The 20,551-nt window shown below is 48.7% G+C and overlaps 1 protein-coding gene across 3 annotated transcripts in view; it reads right to left on the reverse strand.

The window, feature by feature from the left end:
* Positions 1-666: 666 nt before the first annotated feature.
* The window catches only part of MED12 (mediator complex subunit 12), a 32,827-nt gene continuing 12,942 nt past the window's right edge, over positions 667-20,551 (reverse strand). The window contains exons 17-44 of one of the 3 annotated variants that reach the window (XM_065729357.1): positions 19,996-20,114; positions 19,702-19,845; positions 18,876-19,039; positions 18,508-18,639; positions 16,908-17,135; positions 16,570-16,714; positions 16,184-16,304; positions 15,401-15,502; positions 14,580-14,693; positions 14,176-14,339; positions 11,209-11,388; positions 10,960-11,031; positions 10,554-10,714; positions 10,302-10,463; positions 10,105-10,216; positions 9,778-9,867; positions 9,552-9,661; positions 8,916-9,051; positions 8,476-8,637; positions 7,570-7,947; positions 7,099-7,249; positions 6,711-6,916; positions 6,178-6,255; positions 5,733-5,950; positions 4,960-5,122; positions 2,261-2,446; positions 2,012-2,093; positions 667-1,050 (exon numbers count right to left, since the gene is read on the reverse strand). In XM_065729357.1, coding sequence (XP_065585429.1) covers positions 1,007-1,050; positions 2,012-2,093; positions 2,261-2,446; positions 4,960-5,122; positions 5,733-5,950; positions 6,178-6,255; positions 6,711-6,916; positions 7,099-7,249; positions 7,570-7,947; positions 8,476-8,637; positions 8,916-9,051; positions 9,552-9,661; positions 9,778-9,867; positions 10,105-10,216; positions 10,302-10,463; positions 10,554-10,714; positions 10,960-11,031; positions 11,209-11,388; positions 14,176-14,339; positions 14,580-14,693; positions 15,401-15,502; positions 16,184-16,304; positions 16,570-16,714; positions 16,908-17,135; positions 18,508-18,639; positions 18,876-19,039; positions 19,702-19,845; positions 19,996-20,114 — 4,124 coding nt within the window. In that variant the 3' untranslated portion in view covers positions 667-1,006. Of the gene's footprint in view, positions 1,051-2,011; positions 2,094-2,260; positions 2,447-4,959; positions 5,123-5,732; positions 5,951-6,177; positions 6,259-6,710; positions 6,917-7,098; positions 7,250-7,569; positions 7,948-8,475; positions 8,638-8,915; positions 9,052-9,551; positions 9,662-9,777; positions 9,868-10,104; positions 10,217-10,301; positions 10,464-10,553; positions 10,715-10,959; positions 11,032-11,208; positions 11,389-14,175; positions 14,340-14,579; positions 14,694-15,400; positions 15,503-16,183; positions 16,305-16,569; positions 16,715-16,907; positions 17,136-18,507; positions 18,640-18,875; positions 19,040-19,701; positions 19,846-19,995; positions 20,115-20,551 lie in introns of all 3 variants that reach the window. The other 2 variants (XM_065729358.1, XM_065729356.1) reach the window with 2 other exon arrangements.

Raw genomic sequence — 20,551 nt, forward strand, 5'->3', positions numbered from 1 at the left:
CACGGCTCCTGCTCATCTTCACGCTGCTGTGACCCACACCCTGTGCACCGCTCCTAAGCTGAGGTTTGCTCTGCCTTGGACTTGAGGTCCACACGCCACGTCAGACTCGTGAGATCCCACCCACCCCCAGCAGAGGAAAAACACCCGTCAAGAAGTGCAGTCTTACTGCAGAACAACCAAAGAGAGGAGGAGGAGGGTGGGGGTGCGTTTCAGGTTCAGGAGACAGCAGGAGGGCAGAGCACTGGTGCTGCAACCAAGCAAAGCCCAAAAGCAGCCTGCCACGTTCTGACAGATGAGAGAGAGCCCACAGCAGCAGGCTGCACGAGCTGGGGCAGCAGCTGAGCACACAGCACGTGAGCAGGCAGAGGCACTGCCTGGGAAGCCGGGCAGGGCCCAGCAGTGCTCTGCTTTACCTCCCCACCTTTGCTCTTAAAACCTCCATCAGCACACAAAGCTCACACAAACCCCAGCTTAAGGAACAAGAAGGGAAGAAAGGCTCGCCTTCAAAACCCAAGTCGCTGTGCCTCAGCACCACACCCGTTGCCAAAAGCAGAAAATGCAGACAGCAGTTGTGCTGAGGAGGAGATAAAGGCCACAAGATGCTGCTGGGCACTGGGAAGCCGGGAGGAGCTGCAGGGAGGAAACACGGGCTCTGAATACACACTCCTGCAAAGTAAGCTCTCTGTATTCATCCGAGAATGTCTGTAGTACACGGTTCATCTGGTATAAATAAAGTACAAAATTTTACAATGTCTTAATCGTTATTTTAACAAAAATACTAAAAACGGAGTAAAAACTGAAACCAAAGTGGGAAGGGAGACTATCAGCCACAAGGGAGCTCCGTAAACGTTTGTAGAAATCGGATAGTAAAAACATTTCCTCTGTACACAATAAAACCATCCTCCTGGCATCTCCGTGTGGGATGAGCAGGGCCCGGGGGCAGGGCTGGGAGCAGCCCCACGCTGCAGGGCTGCACCCCACCCCGATGTCTGCGTCCTGGAGCAGCTCAGTAGCGCCCAAAGGGGTTGCTGTTCTGCTGTGGCTGTGTATCTGTGGAGGGGGAGAGAGAGAGAGAGAGTCACAGAGGTTTCAGCAGGGCAGCCTGCCCTCCTCCCCAGCCCTGCAGGATGGAGGATCACCCCGGAGCCAGCACACCCTGGGCCCAACGCACTGTTGCTCCCCTCCCACGAGATGCTCTTGCTTATGTCCTGCTTTCCACTGCACTACAGATAAGAGCTCCAGATGGCTCCTGGTGGAAGCGATGCAAACCCACTGAGGCAGCATGGGATCCCTGCACAGACTCGGGGTTTGTGAGTCAGGCCAGGAGCAAAGTGAGCACATCCGTAGGCACTTCTGTGGCATCGCTGCCATTTTTTATGGCACAAAAGCCAGGAAGGTTGCAGTAAAGCAGCCAGGTGGTGCAGAGGGAGCAGTACAGGCTCTGGGTTCTGCTTCCAGGCCCCCAGCCAGCAGTTCAATACCGATTAGAAGAGCACTTACACAGTGGCAGACCACAAATACCATCCATACCATCACCCTGCCTGTGACAGCAGCCACAGAAGCCTGGAGAACATTGAGTACAGAGCAGTGCTTTGCAGACTGCCTTCCCTGCCTCCAAGAAGCCTGGCCCTGACCACAACATCTCTGGATCACCCACCAATGAAAACCCCAGGATTGCAGCAGCCTCCCTGAGCCTCTCAGAGGTCGTTCACAGCAGAGGACACATCTCTGAATGCCTTAAAGCTGTCATGCAGCCTCTGCAAAGGCTCAGCTCCCTCATCCCTCTGCACGCAGCAGGTCTGGAAAGTGGTTTCAGTGCTGGCAGCACTGCCTGCCTTGCTGCTGTGCCCCCTAGGGCAAGGGGCTCCACGTCCTCAAGCTACTGTCCTGCCAGCACTGCTTATGGTCTCAGCCAGCATGGTTTGGCCGTGCTTTCCTGCAGGGTAGCTGCTATGGAGAATGACAAGGAAGGAGACTGACTAGAGACAGAATCAAGAACACCGAGGCTTACTGGAAAGCTGCTGTTGGAGCTGTCGAACCAGAGCAGCTGTTTGCTGCTGCTGCTGTGTCTGCTGAAGGCCCTGGCGCTGGAACTGCAAAGACAGAAAGCGAGTTACAGCCACACCACCTGGCTGGCAGCCTCAGCACTCACACGAGCCCTGGGGAAAAGCAGGGGAAGAAGAAGGGGTAGGATGCAGGTGGAGCACAGTCGGGTTTGTGCTGGACTATCACAGTCCTCTGTCTCCAAGGCAACACTCACAATAGGCTGCTGGGGGGGAAGAGCCTGCATCCCCAGCCCTGGGGGCTGGCCCTGCGCCTGTGGCTGAGGCACTGTGGAGACCTGGGGCTGCTGCTGGGGCTGGGGCTGTGGTGGTGGTGGCTGCTGCTGCTGTTGCTGCTGCTGTTGTTGCTGTTGCTGCTGCTGCTGTTGTTGCTGCTGTTGTTGCTGTATAGACAGAAAAGAAGGGGTTATCAGAGCACCGCACAGGAAGGGGGAAGAGCGTTCTATCACAGTAACGTGCTCCTACACCACTTTCCTTATGGGGTACACACATTTCACCAGGACCTTCCCACCCTAGGCTGAGAAGCTGCATGAAACAAAGGAACCGTAACAAAATTCTCCTGTAAGATGGGGTTTTAACAGAAGGCAGCAAGAGAACTACAAGTCTGCTGGTCAGCTGGGGAATAACTAGGAGCAAAAACAAATACAAGAATAGAAAACCACTAAGAGCAGTCTCCCGAGGTTGGCTAGTTCAGCTCCTGCCTCCCAGTTAAGATCAGCAATACCTGCTTCACTGAGTATTTGCCTGACCTCTTCTAAAAATATTTCCAAACATATCAGGAGAGCCCTGATAACCTCTGTATGCAACGTGTTTCAGGTCATGGTTTAAGGCCGTTTCTTGTCCTCTAGCTAAGGCAGCTAAAGGTTGTTTTTCTTTGTGTGTTTGTTTTCAGAAAGTCAGAAGTTGAGAAATTCCACTCCTTTCTCTAACTGAAAGCCCAGCTACTTCAGCCTTGTCTCCTCTGATACATCCCTCAGCTCTGTGATCCACCTCACTGCCCTTCTCTGCACTTTGGGGAAAAGGATGCAGGTAAAACTGAGTGCAGTGCTCCAACCTGAATGCTGGCAGAACTTCTTACATTAAGAAGAATACACAGAGCCAGAAATATTCACACATCTCAAGGATCTTCGTTTCTCCCCAGACAGCTCCCTGATTTTCAGATACTGCTCCCACCTGTCGAGATAGTTTTCAATTCTCTAGATCAACAGAATTGCTCCTAGCAAAAAGAGAAAACTGGTACAGCTGCCATAAAAAACATGGTGATGGTAGGTATAGTTCTGATCACTGCAATCAGAACTTGAATGGAGTAAGAAAAAAAAGACAAAAACACAACCAGGAGAAGGAACAGTATCTTGAGAAAGGTTAGAAAAACCTGACCTGTGATAGATGCTCCCCAGGAATACACTGGGTAAACAGCAGAAAGGAAGAGGAGGAAACAACAGGACACAGTAGACAGCAGTGACTGGATACAAGAAACACACTGAAGCCTGGATCAAGGATTCTACCCGATAAAGGGGGTGTGTGCCCAGACCAGCCTCCCAGCTTCCATCTTAAACCAGTTTGGTCACTTAGGTTCAGTGTATGCTATGACCTGGATAAGCAGATAACTGTATGACAGGAAAGCAGGTAAGTGGCAAACTGAGCCAGGAGATTCCTCCTGATTTAAAGTCCTACCTCCTTGCAACAGCTGACTAGCACCCATGGGAAACAAACCCAAAGGCCATACATCTTTTCTACAGGATGCTGCACGATGACAGTCAACTGCAGCACCAGGAGTCTGTTCTGCATCTGGTGTGCTCCTGATAACACACCCAGAGTCACTGGAACTGCAGAGATCTCGGACACTCCACATTTTTTTTGAGCAACCACGCGATGTCAGCTAAAAGCTGAAGGTACACATGAGGGGACTGAACTAGGAGAAGTGCTAGCAGCTTGTCTGAGGCATATTCTTTTTCTAAATACAGTGAAGAATGTCAAAAGAAACCCACTGAATAGTCAGAAGGTGCTACTCATCAAAAGAACTCAAAGCTGCTGACCACGCTACAGGAATCTCCTGTCCAGTGCAAGGCAGCAATTCTCAGATAATGCTGACAGCAGCACTCACTCAGGTCCCTCTAAGAAACCTAAGCATCATTGCCCTGTGCATTTAAAGGCTGCCCACGTTCTACAGGTTGCCTCGTTGTAAGGTACATCACTCACCAAGTACCCTCCCATTTCCTGTTTTTGTGTTTCTCTTTCAATTAAATGCATTTCTGTAACTCTAAACCATATGGGTATTTGTTATTCACAAAGCCATAATGCAAATGGATGGAATACTTCCATCTGTTGTCACACGTGTGAACTTATCCAAACCTAGTTCTAGACCTAACAGCTCACTGGATCTGTTAGGTGTGGAGTACATGGACTGTTTCATACCAGATTTCCCACACCCCTGGAAACTGTGACTGAAACTCTGGTCTTGTGAAAATGCAGACATACCCCTAAAAAGGATCTTAGAAGAGAATTCTACCTACCCTGGCATGGACATGGGGATTTCTATTTTGTGTCTAGCTCCTGCAGCATGTAACTTCTATGAAAGCAAGCTTTCTACGTGATCTCAGGGGCTCAGCTGGAGCAGGAAGAAGTAGGATGCAGGCCACAGAAGACTAAACAGAGCTTTCCTGCTCTTAACTTCCCTTTAAGCTCATGCTGGGTGTCCAGCAAAAGACAGCACAGCAGGTCTCTATCACGATTGGCCACCTCTAAGGAAGGGAGAACAGCCTGGCAAATTATTACAGACAGTCCCCAGCTGAGCTGACGTCCTACTGGGCACAGAGGGGCAGAGCACACTGTTGATGGGGAAGCAGTGTTTGGTAAGCCATCTCCAGCAGCCTTCCTCCTGTCAGCAACCACTCACCCTCAGCATCTGCTGCTGCTGCTGCTGTTGCTGCCGCAGGTACTGCTGCTGCTGCTGGTCAGGCAGTATCTGGCTGGGTCGAATTCCTGAGGGGACTCCTTGGGGACCCAAATGGTTCATCCCAGTCATCATGGGAGCCTGCTGTATCGACTGGTGAGGAAATCTGCAAGGGAAAAGGATGAGCCCGTGGAGGAAAATATTCACAAATCGCTAGCTTCTCTATTCCAAACCCATCTGCTGCCACCAATGAGAGACAGCCCAAAGAGCTGCCTGCAAGCTGTGCTGCTGCTTCTCTGCAGAAACGTGAGGGACACCAGGCACCTTCTAGGGCTTCACACAACCTGCTTTTCCAGAAGCCTTAAGTAATGGAGTCAGTTCACTGGTCTCCAGAGTCTCCCTGATGGATTTATGACTGCCCATGAGCAACGGAAGTACCAGACTGCACTTTTAGATGTTAATCTACTGGCTAGATTTAAATTCACAACTATGACTTTCTCAGGTCATTTGTTTCATACTTCCCAAATTCATCTTTCTCTGGCTAGTAACATCGTCTCCTGCTGGCAGCTAGCATCTCCAAATTTCATCCTGGCTCTGTTTCTTCTCAGGACTGAAAGCTGAATAAACATGCTCCCTGAGGGTGTAAAGGACTCAGATGCTGTGTAACACAGCATGGAGAACAGGCTTTTCACAGATTGCTGTTAGGGCTGTCTGAGCAGAGCAGGGAAGCCCTTGATGAAATACAGCTTATTAACATCCAGTAAGGTGGGAAGTACCTCTGTGTGTTGCCCAAGGTGTGCCCATAGCCTGGGGCCTGCTGGTGCACATAGCCACTTGGTCTCTGCTGCATCTGTCTGACGGGATCCACCAGGGCAGGATTAGAGCTGGGGTGGGAATTCTGATAGGGCTGGCCTGAATACGTAGGAGGCACCATCGTGCCTGACTGGGAAGGGTGCTGCTGAAGGCCTATGTGGGAGACGTAAGGTGTGTAACCCTGGAATAAAACAAAAACAAACCCTCTGTCAGCCACGGAGTAGGGTACAGTAATTTGGATCATCCTCCTGTAAATGCTAACACAAAGACTGCTCATCTCTGGAATTCAGATTCACACTGGCCAGAAAAATGAGTGAAAAGCATTAAGAGGTTTCAAGACTTAACAGCGGAAATGAAGACTCTGCTCTGTGCCAGATTCCAGCCTTACCTGTGGACACTGAACCTCACCTGGGAGGGCTGCAGCGCTCCATAGGATGGGGTTGGAGCCATCTGGCGTACTGGCTGCTGTCCCATTATGCCTTGGCCCTGCTGGAAGGCAACAGAAGAACACTTTTTCAACGTCTCCAAAGGGCAGGACACTGCTTCTCTATTCTCAGAAGCTCCCACCAAATCAGACGAGCAGCTTCACAGATAAACCCATGAGGTCGCTCCACAGCACGCAGACGCTAACAAGTTTTTCTTCACCTCGACTTGGGGCAAATAAGCCACTATCATCCTACCACTCCACCGCCAGGATGAGCTCCTCTTACTGCCCCAACAGCTGCAGATGTCCCCAGTGTACCTCACTCACACACCGTTGGTGACACAGGTTCAACAAAGCCAGTGGCAAGCACAGATCTGCCCAGAGGATAATGAAGGACACTTTTCCAGGGTGAAAAGGGAGATAGGATTGGAGAGTTATGGCTAGAATGGACACTCCTCAGCAAACAGCTAGGGCTTGATGTGCCACGGGGCCTGCCAAGAGCACAGCCCTGACGTACCAACTTTGCTTGAAGCTGCTGCCTCAGTATCTGTCCCTGGGACACGGGAGGCTGCTGTCTGTACACTGCTGGCTTGTAGGAGGGGTCAATGCCCATCATGCTCCCCATCCCTGAAGGCAGGACCCCACTGTAGGGAGGACGACTCTGAACAAGTTTCCCCAGTGGCATGCGCACCGGTCTGTAGGACGTATCCAGGCGAGGGCCACCTGCAAGAAGAATAGCAGCAGGATGAACAGACACATGCTGTTACTGAGCCGGGAGCTCCAGAACTACTTCATCAATGCATCCGGACACAGAGAGCAGGCAGAAGGGGCAAACGTGGGTGGGACCATCTCAGAGAAGGGGCTCCCACAGAGGTGCAACACACTCCCCTTTTCTGTACACCTACCTGCTGGAAGAGGCTGATTCTGGGCATAGAGACCCACTGGTGACTGCCCATACGCCAGCCTAGACATAGTGCTTCCTGCTTGGTGATGCAAGAGATCCGTAGGCATGCCAACTCCATATGAAACCCCTCGGCTGGGACCCAACACAAAATCCTGCAAGGAAAAGAAGGAAGTAAGAAACATCAGTGTGTACAGGGAATTCACGAATGGATCAAGAGTAAGAAAAATTCATAGGAGGAAGCCTGGATTGCTATCTGAGCTGGAAGCCTCCTTCCCAACCATCAGAAATGAAGGAAATATTTGCATTACCCCAGGCTAGCAGGAACAGTATAAAGCTCCAGAACTCCCAGAGAGAAATCACATTTCATCTTCACTACTACTGCTCTCCAGCTCCCTCAGAAGGGCTCAAGGGAGTGCCCAGGGCTAAAGCAGCAGGGTTGGACACAGGAAATCCACACGTGTTGGTCAGTTACCTCACTTTTGCTGGCAGACTGGTTACGTTTCTTGGTTTTGCTCTGTTTCTTCTTGCGTTCCTCAGTAGAAGTGGCAGGATTGGAGCTTGTTTTATCAGCCTTGCTTGGTTCCACAGCCTTTTTCTCTGGCTCTAAAGCCACAGGTGTAGGAGGCTCCTCCTCTTCAGGGGGCAGAGGCAATGGCTCCAGGTAGTAACTGCGGGGCTTGGGTTTTAAGTGAGTGTGGTACAGGAGAAGCCTCTGCTGCTCCTCAAATCTAGACACCCTGCGGTCCACCCGGACTGTCCCAAACCATCCCCAGGAGAGGGGGGCTGAGTGCTTTAAGCCTTCAAACAGATCCCAAGGGGAAATCTTCTGCTTTGTAGAGACTTGCAAACCCTTTAAAGCAAAAGAAATAAGAACTTCCAACGCCCTGCTTTTTCTCCTACTACAGGAAACAACACTTCCATCAGACTCTACTCCACATATCCCAGAAAAAAAAATAGAACCAAGACCCAACAAAACACAACCACCACCAAGACAGCCACTTCTAAAGCCCTCCATCAAAAACTGGCAACCTCCTTCATCCCACCTCTGCCAATCTCCTGCTGCACACTGGCACTGCCTGTTAAGTCGTGTGTCAGGGATTATGGCTTTTTTTCTTCATACAGCCATGATTCCAAGATAAAAGTTTCAATAACTTCTCAGACCGTAGTAGTCTGCATTGCTGAGCATTAACACTCAGCTTTGCCCTTTTCAGACATAGTTATGCGCCAGCTTGCCTGCGTGCAGCCAGCCATTACAAGCTTGGCAGGCAACAATGAGCTGCATACTGATGCCTCCCAAGCAGTGAAGACTCAAGGCACCAGAAGACAAGGCAACACCCGCCCTCAGGAGCCATGATGCAGGCAGCAAAGCTCCACATACCTCCTTCTTGAAGATGGAGTCAAAACCAGCTATCTTATTGCCTTTGGTGTCAATAAGGGATCCCTGAGGTTCGCAGGTGATGACATCCCGGGTCTGCTTGGGCAGTGGCAGCAGCTGTCTCACCTTCTCCAGGCTGTCAGACTGCCTGTCCCCCAGCTCCTTCTGCACATATGGAGTAGAGAAGTCTTCAACAATTCCTCAGGAAAACAAAAGCCAAAAGCATCCAAAGCCCACCCATGCTTCTGCTGGCATCAGCCTCCACCTCTACGCTACCTGTCATCTTTGCACCTTTCAGCCCGAGGCCCACAGAGCCACCAGGGCACCCCCACTGCTTTTCTAAACAGAAACAGGACTAGTGCTGTGTGAGAGACAGATATCTGCAGAGTGGGCGGCTGCAGCACAGCACACAGCTCCCTGGTACAGGACGTGGAGCCCCTCACCCTGAGTTTCTTGACAAGATTCATGTATGCCCGCTTGTTCTCCTCCATGCTGCCCTGAGAAATGCTGGACATATCAGCAGCCAGGGTGCCGTTGATGAGAACACTCAGCATGTCCAACACAGTGGTGAAGAGCTCGCTGTTGGTGAGAGCAGAAAGGTCAAAGTCACAGAAGAATCAAAGTCTCTACCATCACAGCAACACCAGACACTATTAGGCTGCTAAGAGTACTGCATAAAGGCAGAAGTGCTGAGTGCTCTCCAGCCATCTCCCACGCTAATCCTCCCTTCGGTTATACATCACAGGGTGTTCATACTTCAGTCAAGGGAGATATTACAGCTTAAGACTGGCCTCCTGTCCACCCATTCAGCTTATCCAAAAGAGTGTGTCCAGACTCAGCTCTCCCCTGCTTATCTCTCTGCATCTGAAAAGCAGAGTTTGCTCTGAATATATCGGAAGAGTATAGTTGGACTCCTGGACCTAAGTCATAGCCTGTTATTACTCCAAAGTCTCTTTCACCAGTCACAGTGCTTCCCAACAGTGTCCACAGAGACAGCTAGCTTACACAAGAAAAGGAGCCATGCTAATGACTGCCTCCCCCTAGGAACCACACAGAGCAGAAGTCAGCCAGAAAGTTACTTGTTTGACTGCATGTCCACGGTGCCACTGCTGATGATGTCCAGGAGAAGCACAGCCCATTCAGTTGTCTGCTGTGTACTGCGTTGAACTGTGTCAAACATCCCTCCCACCTGGCAGAAGAGAGTCATTTATTACAAAACAACACACCAAGAAGAAGTACTAAGACTGCAAAATGAGAAAGGAGCCCATATCAGAGCAATTCGTGTGTCCATATGCAACTCCTCACCAAATTCAGTCGTAACTTCAGGGCCTCGTGCATCAGCTGCTTGGCTTTGCAGTCATCTTGGTACTGATCTTCTCGCCAATTCGTAACAATCTAGAAGATTTAGAAGACAGGACAGACCTCATTGTGCTGTATGCTTAAGTTTATAGAAGGCAGCTCGTGCTTTCTGCTGACTACTGACTCAGAGGAGACGGTCAGCTCAAGCACCCTATACCAACCAAGGTAACATGTTTGCCTTACTGGGCACAAAAACAACGTCCCTAAGGAAAACAACATGTCTAATGAGGAACGAGTCCTTGGGGAAAGTGAAGGGAGAGGCAAGACACTTACCTGCTGGACCTGACTGTACAGAGAGGTGAGGAGACCCTCCCGCTGCTCATCCTGCCCCTTCAAGCAAGTTAGCACCAGTGACAGAAATGGCTGCTGGCTCAGCAAGGACATACTGCAGAGAGAACAGCAATGTAGCTATGCTGCCAGGCTGTGGGATCAGCACAGCAAGCACTGCCTGCCCTTTCCCCAGGACTCACCTCTTCTGCTTCTGGCGGTCCCGCTCTTTGCGGGATGACGACCCCAAATGTTGTCCTTTCTCCAGTTCTTCTCCAGCAGCTTTCAGCACATGGCCCTGCACTGACGTTGGGAGCTTGGCAATGAGAGGGGCCACCAGCCACACTCCTGATCTCTCCAGAGAACTGGGATAACAAAAATGAGAAAACCAGTTTGAGATCCAACCTCTACTCAAACTGGTCTACAAGGCAGCTTCACGGTGGGACTACACCAACCTGAGGATGGGTTTGGATTTGTTGCTAGCTGGTGTAGCACTCGCTGAACTACTGATATTGTTGACTCCACTGCCAGTAGAACTAGCAGAGCTGGTCTCTGCTGACTGTTGGAATACCTCAATAGTGGCCTTGGCTATATTTTCTAACAAGGAGTTCATCTCCTGGAGATAGGGAAGAAAAAAGAGCTAAGTCCTGCTAAGTCATTGGTACAAATCCAGCTTGCCCATGAATGCTACTCTTCGGGTCTCAGACTCCTCACATTCTTCTCAGGCTTGGCTTTGCACGCTCTTCATTTTCTCCCTATTCTTGCTTCTGTCACATCTCCAACCCACCACCTCACAAGCAATTACTTCAACACTGGCAACACATGTGCAGCCCCACACAGTCCCACTGCGCAAAAACTCACGTTATTTGCAGTCTGCTTAATCATGAGCTGCAGCTCCAGTGAGGACTGCCTCATGGTCCACTGGTCCAGATTCTGCAATGTACACACACTTCATATGAGTATTTAACACAGTTCAAGGTACATCCCAAACCCGTGCCCTCAGCTCTCATGGTAACAACCATCAGAACCCCTCAGAGCATGGACTCCACTACTCCAAAGCCATGTCAGGCAATTACTAGGACACCCCTGGGCTCTGTGAGGAGCCTGTACCTGTAGGATGCGCTTAATCCTCTGCCGCTGAGGATTTTCTCCTTCCTCATTGTCCAGCAGTCGGTGTGGATAACAGATGAGCTGCATCAGCCTCTGGGCCTGCGTGCTGCTCAAGACAGGATCCTGCAAGTCATTACTGTCTTCACAGAGAGACTTCAGACATCGCTCACCTACCCACTCCTGCAGGACGAAGGCAGAGTTAGAAGAGCCGAACTCACATCTCACACCAAACCGGGGCTTCTGCTTCCAGTATCAGAGAGACACAGGGAAAACTTCAAAGTCAAAACAACCTTATCAGCACTCAATGATGTCTGGTAATTATTTCTCTTCATGATTGGTATTATCCTGACTCAGCAGGCATCAGACACGGCGCAGCAATCACGACAAAGAAACATCAACCCTGACAAGTCAGCAGTGGAGGAACACAGTAGCTGCTGTTTCCTTTGATAAAGCACGAGTGTGATTTGACACCGCACACTCACTGCCATGCCCAGACTGCATCAACACTACCACTTGGTCTCAAAGGTCAGAAGAAATCACATTTATTTGGTCTATTTCTCACATAGCAAAGTCCTAGAACTGTACTAAATGAAGTAATTCAGCTGCAGGGCTGCAGCTAGGGCAAACTAGAAGGTGTCTCAGGGAAAAGCAAACCTCTTAACTCTCAAATGGTAATGGAAAACGCACTGCTGTCCTTAGTGAAGAACATTCACCTTGCTTCTCACTGCTTGGGAAGGGAAATAACTAACTGAATGCAAGATGTTTATGAAGTCACAAATTATGAGAAGGTGGACAGAAAACTATTACTGTCAGCCTCTCAATTTCAGCTGCTTGCTCCTAAATGTATTATCAGGTAGCAGTTTCCAAAACAAATGAGGTAGATGCCTCTTGATGCAACTCACAGTTAACCTGAAGTGTTCATTACTGCATGATTTTTTCATATTGAAAATCAATTAGTCTCATTAATGAAAATAAAATCTACAGAGAGCTAGTGTACAAGCACTTCTGCAGCAGCCCAGCAAGCCTACATCAGAGAATTCTTCCACTGAGAAGTAGAGAGCCTAAGCAGTAAGTACAGCATGAAGACTGGGAAAGTCTCTGACTTGAAACCTTGTGAAAGCACAGCTTAAGACTTCAATAACCTCATCACAGACGAAGATCCTGCTTTGCCAATACATATAGATTTGTTGACTCCCCCAATGCCTATCACATTCCTTCCCTTCACTGTTACCACGCCATTCTTCTTCAAGAACCTCTCTTCCTCATGCATATAAACACATTTCATTGGGAAGACCCACCTGCCCCTTGCCCAGCTTTCTACAGGAATTCAGTGGGGCTGGTCTCTAACCCACTTCCTTGGGATAATCTCACAAACCAGTACAAAGTCAACTACCACCTGTGTCCTCAGAGCCTTATCAGACTTATCAGTTTCCCTCCAACACTTCTTTATAAGACAGTCACCTCCACAGGCTCTGTATTACTGAATCGGAGTCCTTCATCTCTCTTCACAGCAGAGCACTGTGAACACTTTTTTCAAGCATTATGGACAATTCTACCACCCCAACCATCACACTCAAGTTAGCAGCTTTGACTCAGCCTCCCTCTTGGTCCACGTTCTCAATTCTGTGGCCTATCACAGCTCTAAGAATTAATCTTTTCAAAGGGTCAATCACTATTACATTTACTAATCTGAACGGGCTGAAGGGCAGACTTGTAGTCAGGTCATAATTTCCCCCACACCCTCATGACTAATAAAATACACGACTGAATATGAGATGTAACAGTTTCTGAGTTTGAGACATCACCATCTATGGCTTAAGGCACTTCACAGCCATTTCAGATTGATACTGTGAGTTCTGGAGCATCTCCTGCTTGCACTGGAGGTGCTAGTGATAAACATATCATTTTACTTATCCTTCACAGCTTTATAGCAGGAGCTCTGGCACAATCTGGTGGTACTCACTGGTGTCTGCTCAAATACTTATTCTTACATAACCAGCTCTGCCAGCAATTGGTAAGTAACTGGCACGCTGCTATTCCCTCCCATACACACACATTCTACCTGCTGTGAGTCCCACAAGCATAGGCTGGAACCAGCAAGAGAAGATCTACTTCTGATAGTGTTATAGTCATACTTCAATACCAACTATGTTGTATTTATGCTCTCAAACATGCAGTCCCAATTCTCCCTTGGAAGCTGGTAACATTACTGTATAACGAGCCATTTAATAAACAACTGCATCACAAAGCATGAGTGCAGCACCACACTGAGAAGATGGGCATTTCAAATTGCAACACTCCATCTTTCCTGCTGACATCATAAATCTGCAACTACAGCCAGTAGTATCCTTCAGGACCTATTTTCGTTAGGTGGAGGTAACAGACTTTCCAGTCTGCAACCAAGTATCTTACCAGCCAAGTTTCAGGTCTTCAAATATCAGTTTTCCTCAAAGGAACAGAGATACTGATGTTGTCAGAATAGGGATGAGCAGAAGATTTTTGGTTTTGTTTCTTTAATTAACTCAACAGGGCACTGCAAAGCCCAGGGATATGTTAACAGCCTAGCTGCAAGCAGAGCTTAAGCTGCATTCTGAGAGGCACAATTTATCACTTCAACAAGCTGCCTTTCTTACGCTTATCTTCTTTGCCTCCAGCAAACATCTCAGGAAACTGCTCCCAACACTCCCCTCCTTGGACAAGAGCCTTGTGCTGCTGCCAGAGCAGAAGGGGATACGCAGTCCCTGAATACTGCAGCACCTCATTCTAAGGAGCTGCTTCCTTTTTTTTTTTCCCCACTCCCTTTTGTGACAGTGAGCAACCCTTAGCGCCATCACCTGGCAGAACCACATCTAGTTCTTTACTGATACTCACAGAAATACCTGTGAAACCCAAGCTGCAGAAGGACAGATAGGATGCATCTATCTGCAGCAAGGATAAGGGACAAACCCAGAGATAGGACAGACTCACCTGCTGGCAGATGCTCCTTAGTACATACTTGGCATAAATATCCAGGCTAGCTGTTTCTACAGTTACTACCCGACCACCAGCCTTCCTGGTACCCAGCTCATCATCCATCAGATCATCGACACCACCAGGGTGGGAAAAGCCAGAGCCTTTCAGTTCTGCATCTCCTACAAGGAAAGGGCACACACCACTTAAACCACCAATGCCAAACCCAAAGCCTGACCCCCCCAAGCACTCTGAGCTTTTGAAAACTTCCTGCAACCAGTGATCCCTCAGCACACACAACAAAGCACATCTCCTCCAGTCTCCTTTACAGCCAGCACACCTACCCCTATGCACAACAGCACCCCCACAGCCCCCCCCCAAAACATTCATACAGGTGTAGGCTAACACAGGCAGGTACACACCCAGAACAAAGACAGCCTTCAGAACTGCAAAGACTGCTCCGTCCACAATTCGATTCTGGGAAGCGGCCAGTAAGTGTCGGTCACAAGAAGAACGGATTCCCACCGTGGGTTTGTCTGCAAAAAGGACAATAGGGAAGGGCAATACTCAGCAATAAAGAAAGGCACAGACTCCAGAGCTGCCTGTATTATGCAGCAGCCAGTAACACAGAATCAAGCTCAGAGAATCCTGAGGCTAGTCCTTTTTTCAGCTGTAACACGGGGTCAATTTAATTAAGTTTCACGCAGCATAATGCCAATCATGCCGTGACAACTGAACCATGAAATCCAAATGGGGAGCAGTGCCTGTGACATGAACTCCAACAGTACCCTAACCTAGAATATGGGTTGGATTTAGAGATCTGAGCTACAAGGATACCGATGAGGAGCCAAAAACAGCTTCCTGGACTGGTTCCATCATCAGACAAAAAGGGAGTGATGTAAAATAACAGCTTCTGGCACCAAGCTAAGAGGGTCTACAAAGCTCTAGACATGAAAAAAAGAGATCATTACTGTAATGGCTTAGTGACAGCAAAGCCACCTCTACTGGTGGGTTACTGGCCTCCAGAGCCTCCACCCCCACCATGCCAGGCTACCATGGAGTGACATAAATGGAAGGATATTGTTCTTTGTCCTCTACAGAAAGCAGTGTATGAGGCTTTGCCTGCTTCATTCTAAGCAGGCAGGTCATGATCTCTAATCACAGGGTCCAGCATCTCTTTTCTTGGGGTGCAAGAGCCTCGGTACTTTCACAATAAAGACAGACTTTACTTCCATTCACTTACTGCCATCTTGCTGGCATGGGTTCAGCTGTGGAGTCTTAAACAGATGGAGTAAAATCCGGCAGGTCAAACGTGCTCCTGGTTCAGAGTCCTGTTCACTGCAGGCTATGTAAAGAAAACAGTCAACTGAGATTTCTTAAGTGCTGGGACAGCTGACTCTCAATCCAAAAGCTATTCATAGTGCACTGCCCTGGAGCAGCCAGTTGAGAAGCTGCAGCAGCTTTATTGTATTTGCAGATAGGGAGCATGTGCAGCAATTAACATGCAAGTGAGCAAATACATCAGTATTATCCCCAGTGACACGCACTGCATTCTGCCTGCTCCATCCTTCCTACTTCACCCTGTCAGAGCTTGGATGCTGCAACCCCCAGAGCAAAGCGGGAAGACTGGTGCCAGAGTAAGGCAGAGTGGCTCTGGCACTATAGGGCACAAGTGGTCAGTGGCTGCTGTAGCCAAAACCTTATCTAAACCACAGCAGCAGCAGGAACTGCTCCACTGGAATTCAGGACTGAGGGCACTGGTCAGGCAGAGTGTTGGAACACGCCTGCCCATGCTTTTACACAAACTCCAGATAGTGAGATCTTGAAAAACCTTAGCACAATTAGTTTAAGGAAAAAAAGAGGCCAGAAACTCTATAAAACAAAATATTCAATTCTCAAGTACTAATCCGTAAAATAAGAATTGGAGGCAAGCTTCATAACTACAGGGTTCATTAAGCACTCAGTAAGCACGTCCTCTTGTGCCAGCACTAGGAGCAACACCAGCCTCCTGCAGGGATGTGCTTACCAGCATTGAGGAGTGAGGGAATAGCAGCACAGCGAATGAGGTCCTCCAACAGCAAGCACTGCCGGGCAATGAGAATGGCAACAAAGGTGGCCAAGGAATCATGGAAAGATAAGTCACTGACCTGGAAGAGAGATCAGCTAGTGATCACAACAGACTCCGCCTCATTCCAACTGTCAGCAAATCCTGAGCCTAACTAGGAGCTAGCAGGGAAGCACCCACAACCCCAAGATCAGCCCAGGCTGCAATAAGCACCAAAAGGCACTCAAAGCCTTTCCCCTGTCCTCAGAAGGCAAAACTTCCACCCCTTGTTCATTTCCACCTCCTCCCGACAGATCCCTTAATTCCTGATTCAATTCCTTTCCCCCCTTTCAAATGTTTGCACTTGCATCAACATTGCAGAGGAGATCATTGAAACCACAGGTCCCATTATTGGAGGAACAGCACAAAGCTTTAAGCACACCCAGCCACTCGGCGCTTAGAGACTTGCAGTAACCAGTCAGCTCAGCACACAGGATGGCGATGTCATTCACCCTGTGAAGCAAATAAACAGCAAAAAAGCAGATGGTCAACACATACACAGTTGGGGATTGATTCCCTAAGGCACCTCAGCTTTGGCTCCTTCTTCCTTTCTCTCCAAGACAGCCAAACAAAGGTTACTGTCTTCCTCATCCCCACCTAGAAGATTTGTCTGTCTCAAGAGAACCACGAAAGCTCTGCTCCTCACCTGTCTGGATCGTGGTGCCCCACACACACATGCATAAGTGCATTACAGACAAAACTGTAGCGGTTTGCTGGGTTCTCATTTAGGCTCTTGCCCAGGTTGGTGTACGTGAAGTTGTGTGCAGATGGATTTTCAATGGTGTCAATCATGAACTCTGGTTCCCATAGCATGTTGGAATCAGATGGCTCAACATTGCAGTAGATTGTGTTCTTCACCTTGGAGCAGAAGTCACTAAACAGGACAGGAATGAAGATTAGGAGCACAAAAAAAAACCCAAAACCAACAACCCTTTTTCCACTGAACTCTGATAAGCAAAGCAATCCTGTGTCAGATAAACACAGCCCTAGGCAAGACTGAGTGGAGATCAGTTTGTACCACAAACACTCGCCCAGATGAGGTGCTTCTCTGTTGTCACAGTTCTTGGAAGTCACTGGGAGGGCTCAGTGCACACAGCACGAGAACAGGTCATTCCAGGTCAGATGGGGAAGCATCTAGCTTGGCCTTTGGTGTCCAGACAGTTAATGACCAGAGTTTAGGAGCAAGGCGGGCACGTTCAAACCACATTTCAAACCACCTCACATCCATCCACACAGCACCCTTCACACCCAACTTTAGTGCATGTTTTCTTGAATCAGGTTCCCAAAAAACAAAAGGTACAAGTGCACCATGATTTATATGGTGGCCTAACGATGCCCTCTGTTCTCTTCGCCATTTCTTTTCAAACAATACCTAAAATTTCATTTGCTTCTTGACTGCTACTGAACATTGAGAAGGCATTTTCACTGACGTGTTTACTACAACCACAACATCATTTATCTGAGTGGTAATATATATCCATTGCTCTGCAGAGTTAGCGAGGCAATGAGGATGATTCTATGTGCGCTGTTTTGTTTAACGACACTAAATTTAATCTGCCAGTTTATCACCCAGCCATCACCACTGGCCTCTACTGACTCGCAGTCACTTGGAATTTTATGTGATTAATAACAGTTATACCAAAAACTTTGATATCAGCATTCGTACAACCTTTGATATGCTGAAGAACACAAGCACTATCACAGTCCTGTGGGGCTTCTCCAGAAAGGGATCACCCTCAAAACAGAAAATTCTTCCTACTCCTTGTCTCAACCTCCAGTCTATTGTTCGCCTGCAAGAGGACATTCCCTTTTATCTGTAGCTGTTTACATTAAAGGCTTGCTGAATAGCTTTTGGGAATTCAGTTACACTGATATCATGCCTCTCATTTCCATCTGTGTGATGGCTGCTGTGAAGAACTCCAATGCTCTTCCTCCTGCTTTCAATTTTGTCAAAAAAGACTTCAAAGGCACTCGGCAGCCAGGAGCCCAACCAGCCCACAGCTCACACCAAGGCACAAGCAACTCCCACTGTCCCTCAACAGAGGTAACACCTGAGCTGAGACATCCCTACCAAACATCTGCACTGAAAACAGTAATAGAGAGTAAGGGCTGTGGGACTCATCCCAAAATGTCTGTCCCTGTTGAGCATCTCTCAGACAGTTCCTCCAAACAAGATCACAAACACAGCTTACACCAAGGCACTATACTGGCAGGCACCCACAGCACTCCACCTGCCTCAGACTCACCTGAACAGCTCCCCAAATTTACTTTTGAGGTGACTGCAGGAGGTATAGAGGTCGTAGAGATAGGCCAGGATACAGCGCTCTGCTGAGGAGCCATCCGAGCGGTTCATGCCATGTTTCACCACCCCACACAAACTGTATATAGAGAAAAAACAAACAAACAAACTGCTGCAACATAAAAAGAAAACCTGCAGGAATACAGCCTCGTTACATAGAGTTCACAGCAGCAGTGCTCACTGGACAACAAATCCCTTTCCCCTCATGTTCTGTGAGCTGAACGCTCAGGCACAAAGCTGCTACCTTTTAGAACAAAGATACATCCCTGCGCCCTGACAGGTCCCTTCCATGTGATGAGGGGAAGGTTCTCTTACCCTTCAAAGACCTGAGCCATCTGGTCCTGGTTCAGTATAAGGCAGGAATGGTAGTGCCGCAGCACAGCCACGATGCACAGGCACAAGCTGGTGGTGTAGCTGCCAACAAGGTCGGAGGATTTCAACAGCAGTTCTGCCTCCACCACGCTCAGTTCATTCAGCAACTGCACCCAATGACAGAAAAACCCTTCAACAGCCACAGGGGTAAGGAATGGTCAGAGATGGAGGAGGCACACCACACCCATATTCCACAGGGCTGCCTGGAAAAGGGGCTGGCATGCACTTTCTGCCTAAAGATGTGACCCTGGAACAATGCTCAGCATTCAGGCACAATGTCTCAGGCAGTACAAGATTTTTTTAATGCTTCTAATCTCAATTCTATTGGCAGTCATAGCAAGGCTTCAAAAGACAGGTGACAAAGGCTTATGAACCAGCAACAGAATTTTAGCAGGAAAACAGAAAGCAGCCTCAGCTCTCACATGCCAAGGATCCTTCCAGGAGAGCAAGGCAAAAAACTGGCCAGAGAGAGTCGTTCCCCTGCTCGCTCAGAACAAGGCCTTGCTGAAGGAATGCAGTGTAAATCCTTCGAGAACAAACCTGAAACTTCTGGAAGAATAATCCTTTCAACAGGACACGTGAAGACTACCTGCTGCAAACAACCTATTCCTATCAGCTGCAGCCCAGGAGGACCACAATGACCGTGAATTCTGATCACCTCTGTGACACACGTCGGAGGACCCCAGCAGAAGCTCAGCTATCACAGCACAGTCCTGCTGCCTTTCAGGGATGAACTGAGCCCCAAGAAATACTCCAACACTGTGCTCACCTGGATGGCAAAGTCGATAAGACCACTGATATTGAGTGAATACTCCATCAAGTCAAAGATGAACTGCACGTGCTGTACCAGAGGCAGGTGGTAGGACATGCCCAAGGCAAAGCTGGTGATCTGTTCCAAGACGTTGCGGGATACCTGCAAGTGCAAGGTGACACACTGCACCACCTCCCCCTGCAGAGGTCCCTCGGCAGCCCCACTGCCCTTTCCCTGCAGGCAGCCATGCTCAGCAACACAAAGGGACACAGTCAGGGCCTGAGGAGGACAGCAGTCTTGAAGGTTTCATACCTGAGATGTGACTTGGTGCTGATCGAAGTGAGAAAGGTGCTGGAACTTTGCAAAGATATCTTCAGCTGTTGGGAATGCTTCTGGCTTGCTCTTTTTCCTCTTCTGGCCTTCCTCTCCACCTACAGAAGTTGAGAGGACCAGAAAACAGCATTGGGCTACCTTCCTCATTAGCAGATGAACAGATTTCAGTCATCAGCACATGCCAGTCCCTCAGGAAGACCAGCCACTACCAAGCAGGACAGCCAAAGAACTTGATTCTCCATCCCTAAGCTGATAAGGACCATTCTGAATTCACAACAATAAACTGCAGTTTCTAGCCTGAGAATGACAGTAGGGTTAACACCTGGTTTATCCCAAGTGAAGGTAATACTTGGAGGAAGAAAATATTTTTACCCCCACTTTAGAAGAAACTGACTCCCTGGTGAGAACAGCTATTCTGGACTGGAGATGGTTCAGCCCAAAAGCGTGTTATTAGAGCATGCCACCTTTGAAGAATCACACTATATTTCGAGCAGTCTTTCAAGAAACAAACTAACAAAAAGAAAAAAATGAATGC

Source organism: Cyrtonyx montezumae, unplaced genomic scaffold (genome assembly GCF_038088225.1).
Source record: "Cyrtonyx montezumae isolate F1298 unplaced genomic scaffold, pur_monq_1.0 scaffold_11, whole genome shotgun sequence".
In the NCBI taxonomy this organism is placed as follows: Eukaryota; Metazoa; Chordata; class Aves; order Galliformes; family Odontophoridae; genus Cyrtonyx; species Cyrtonyx montezumae.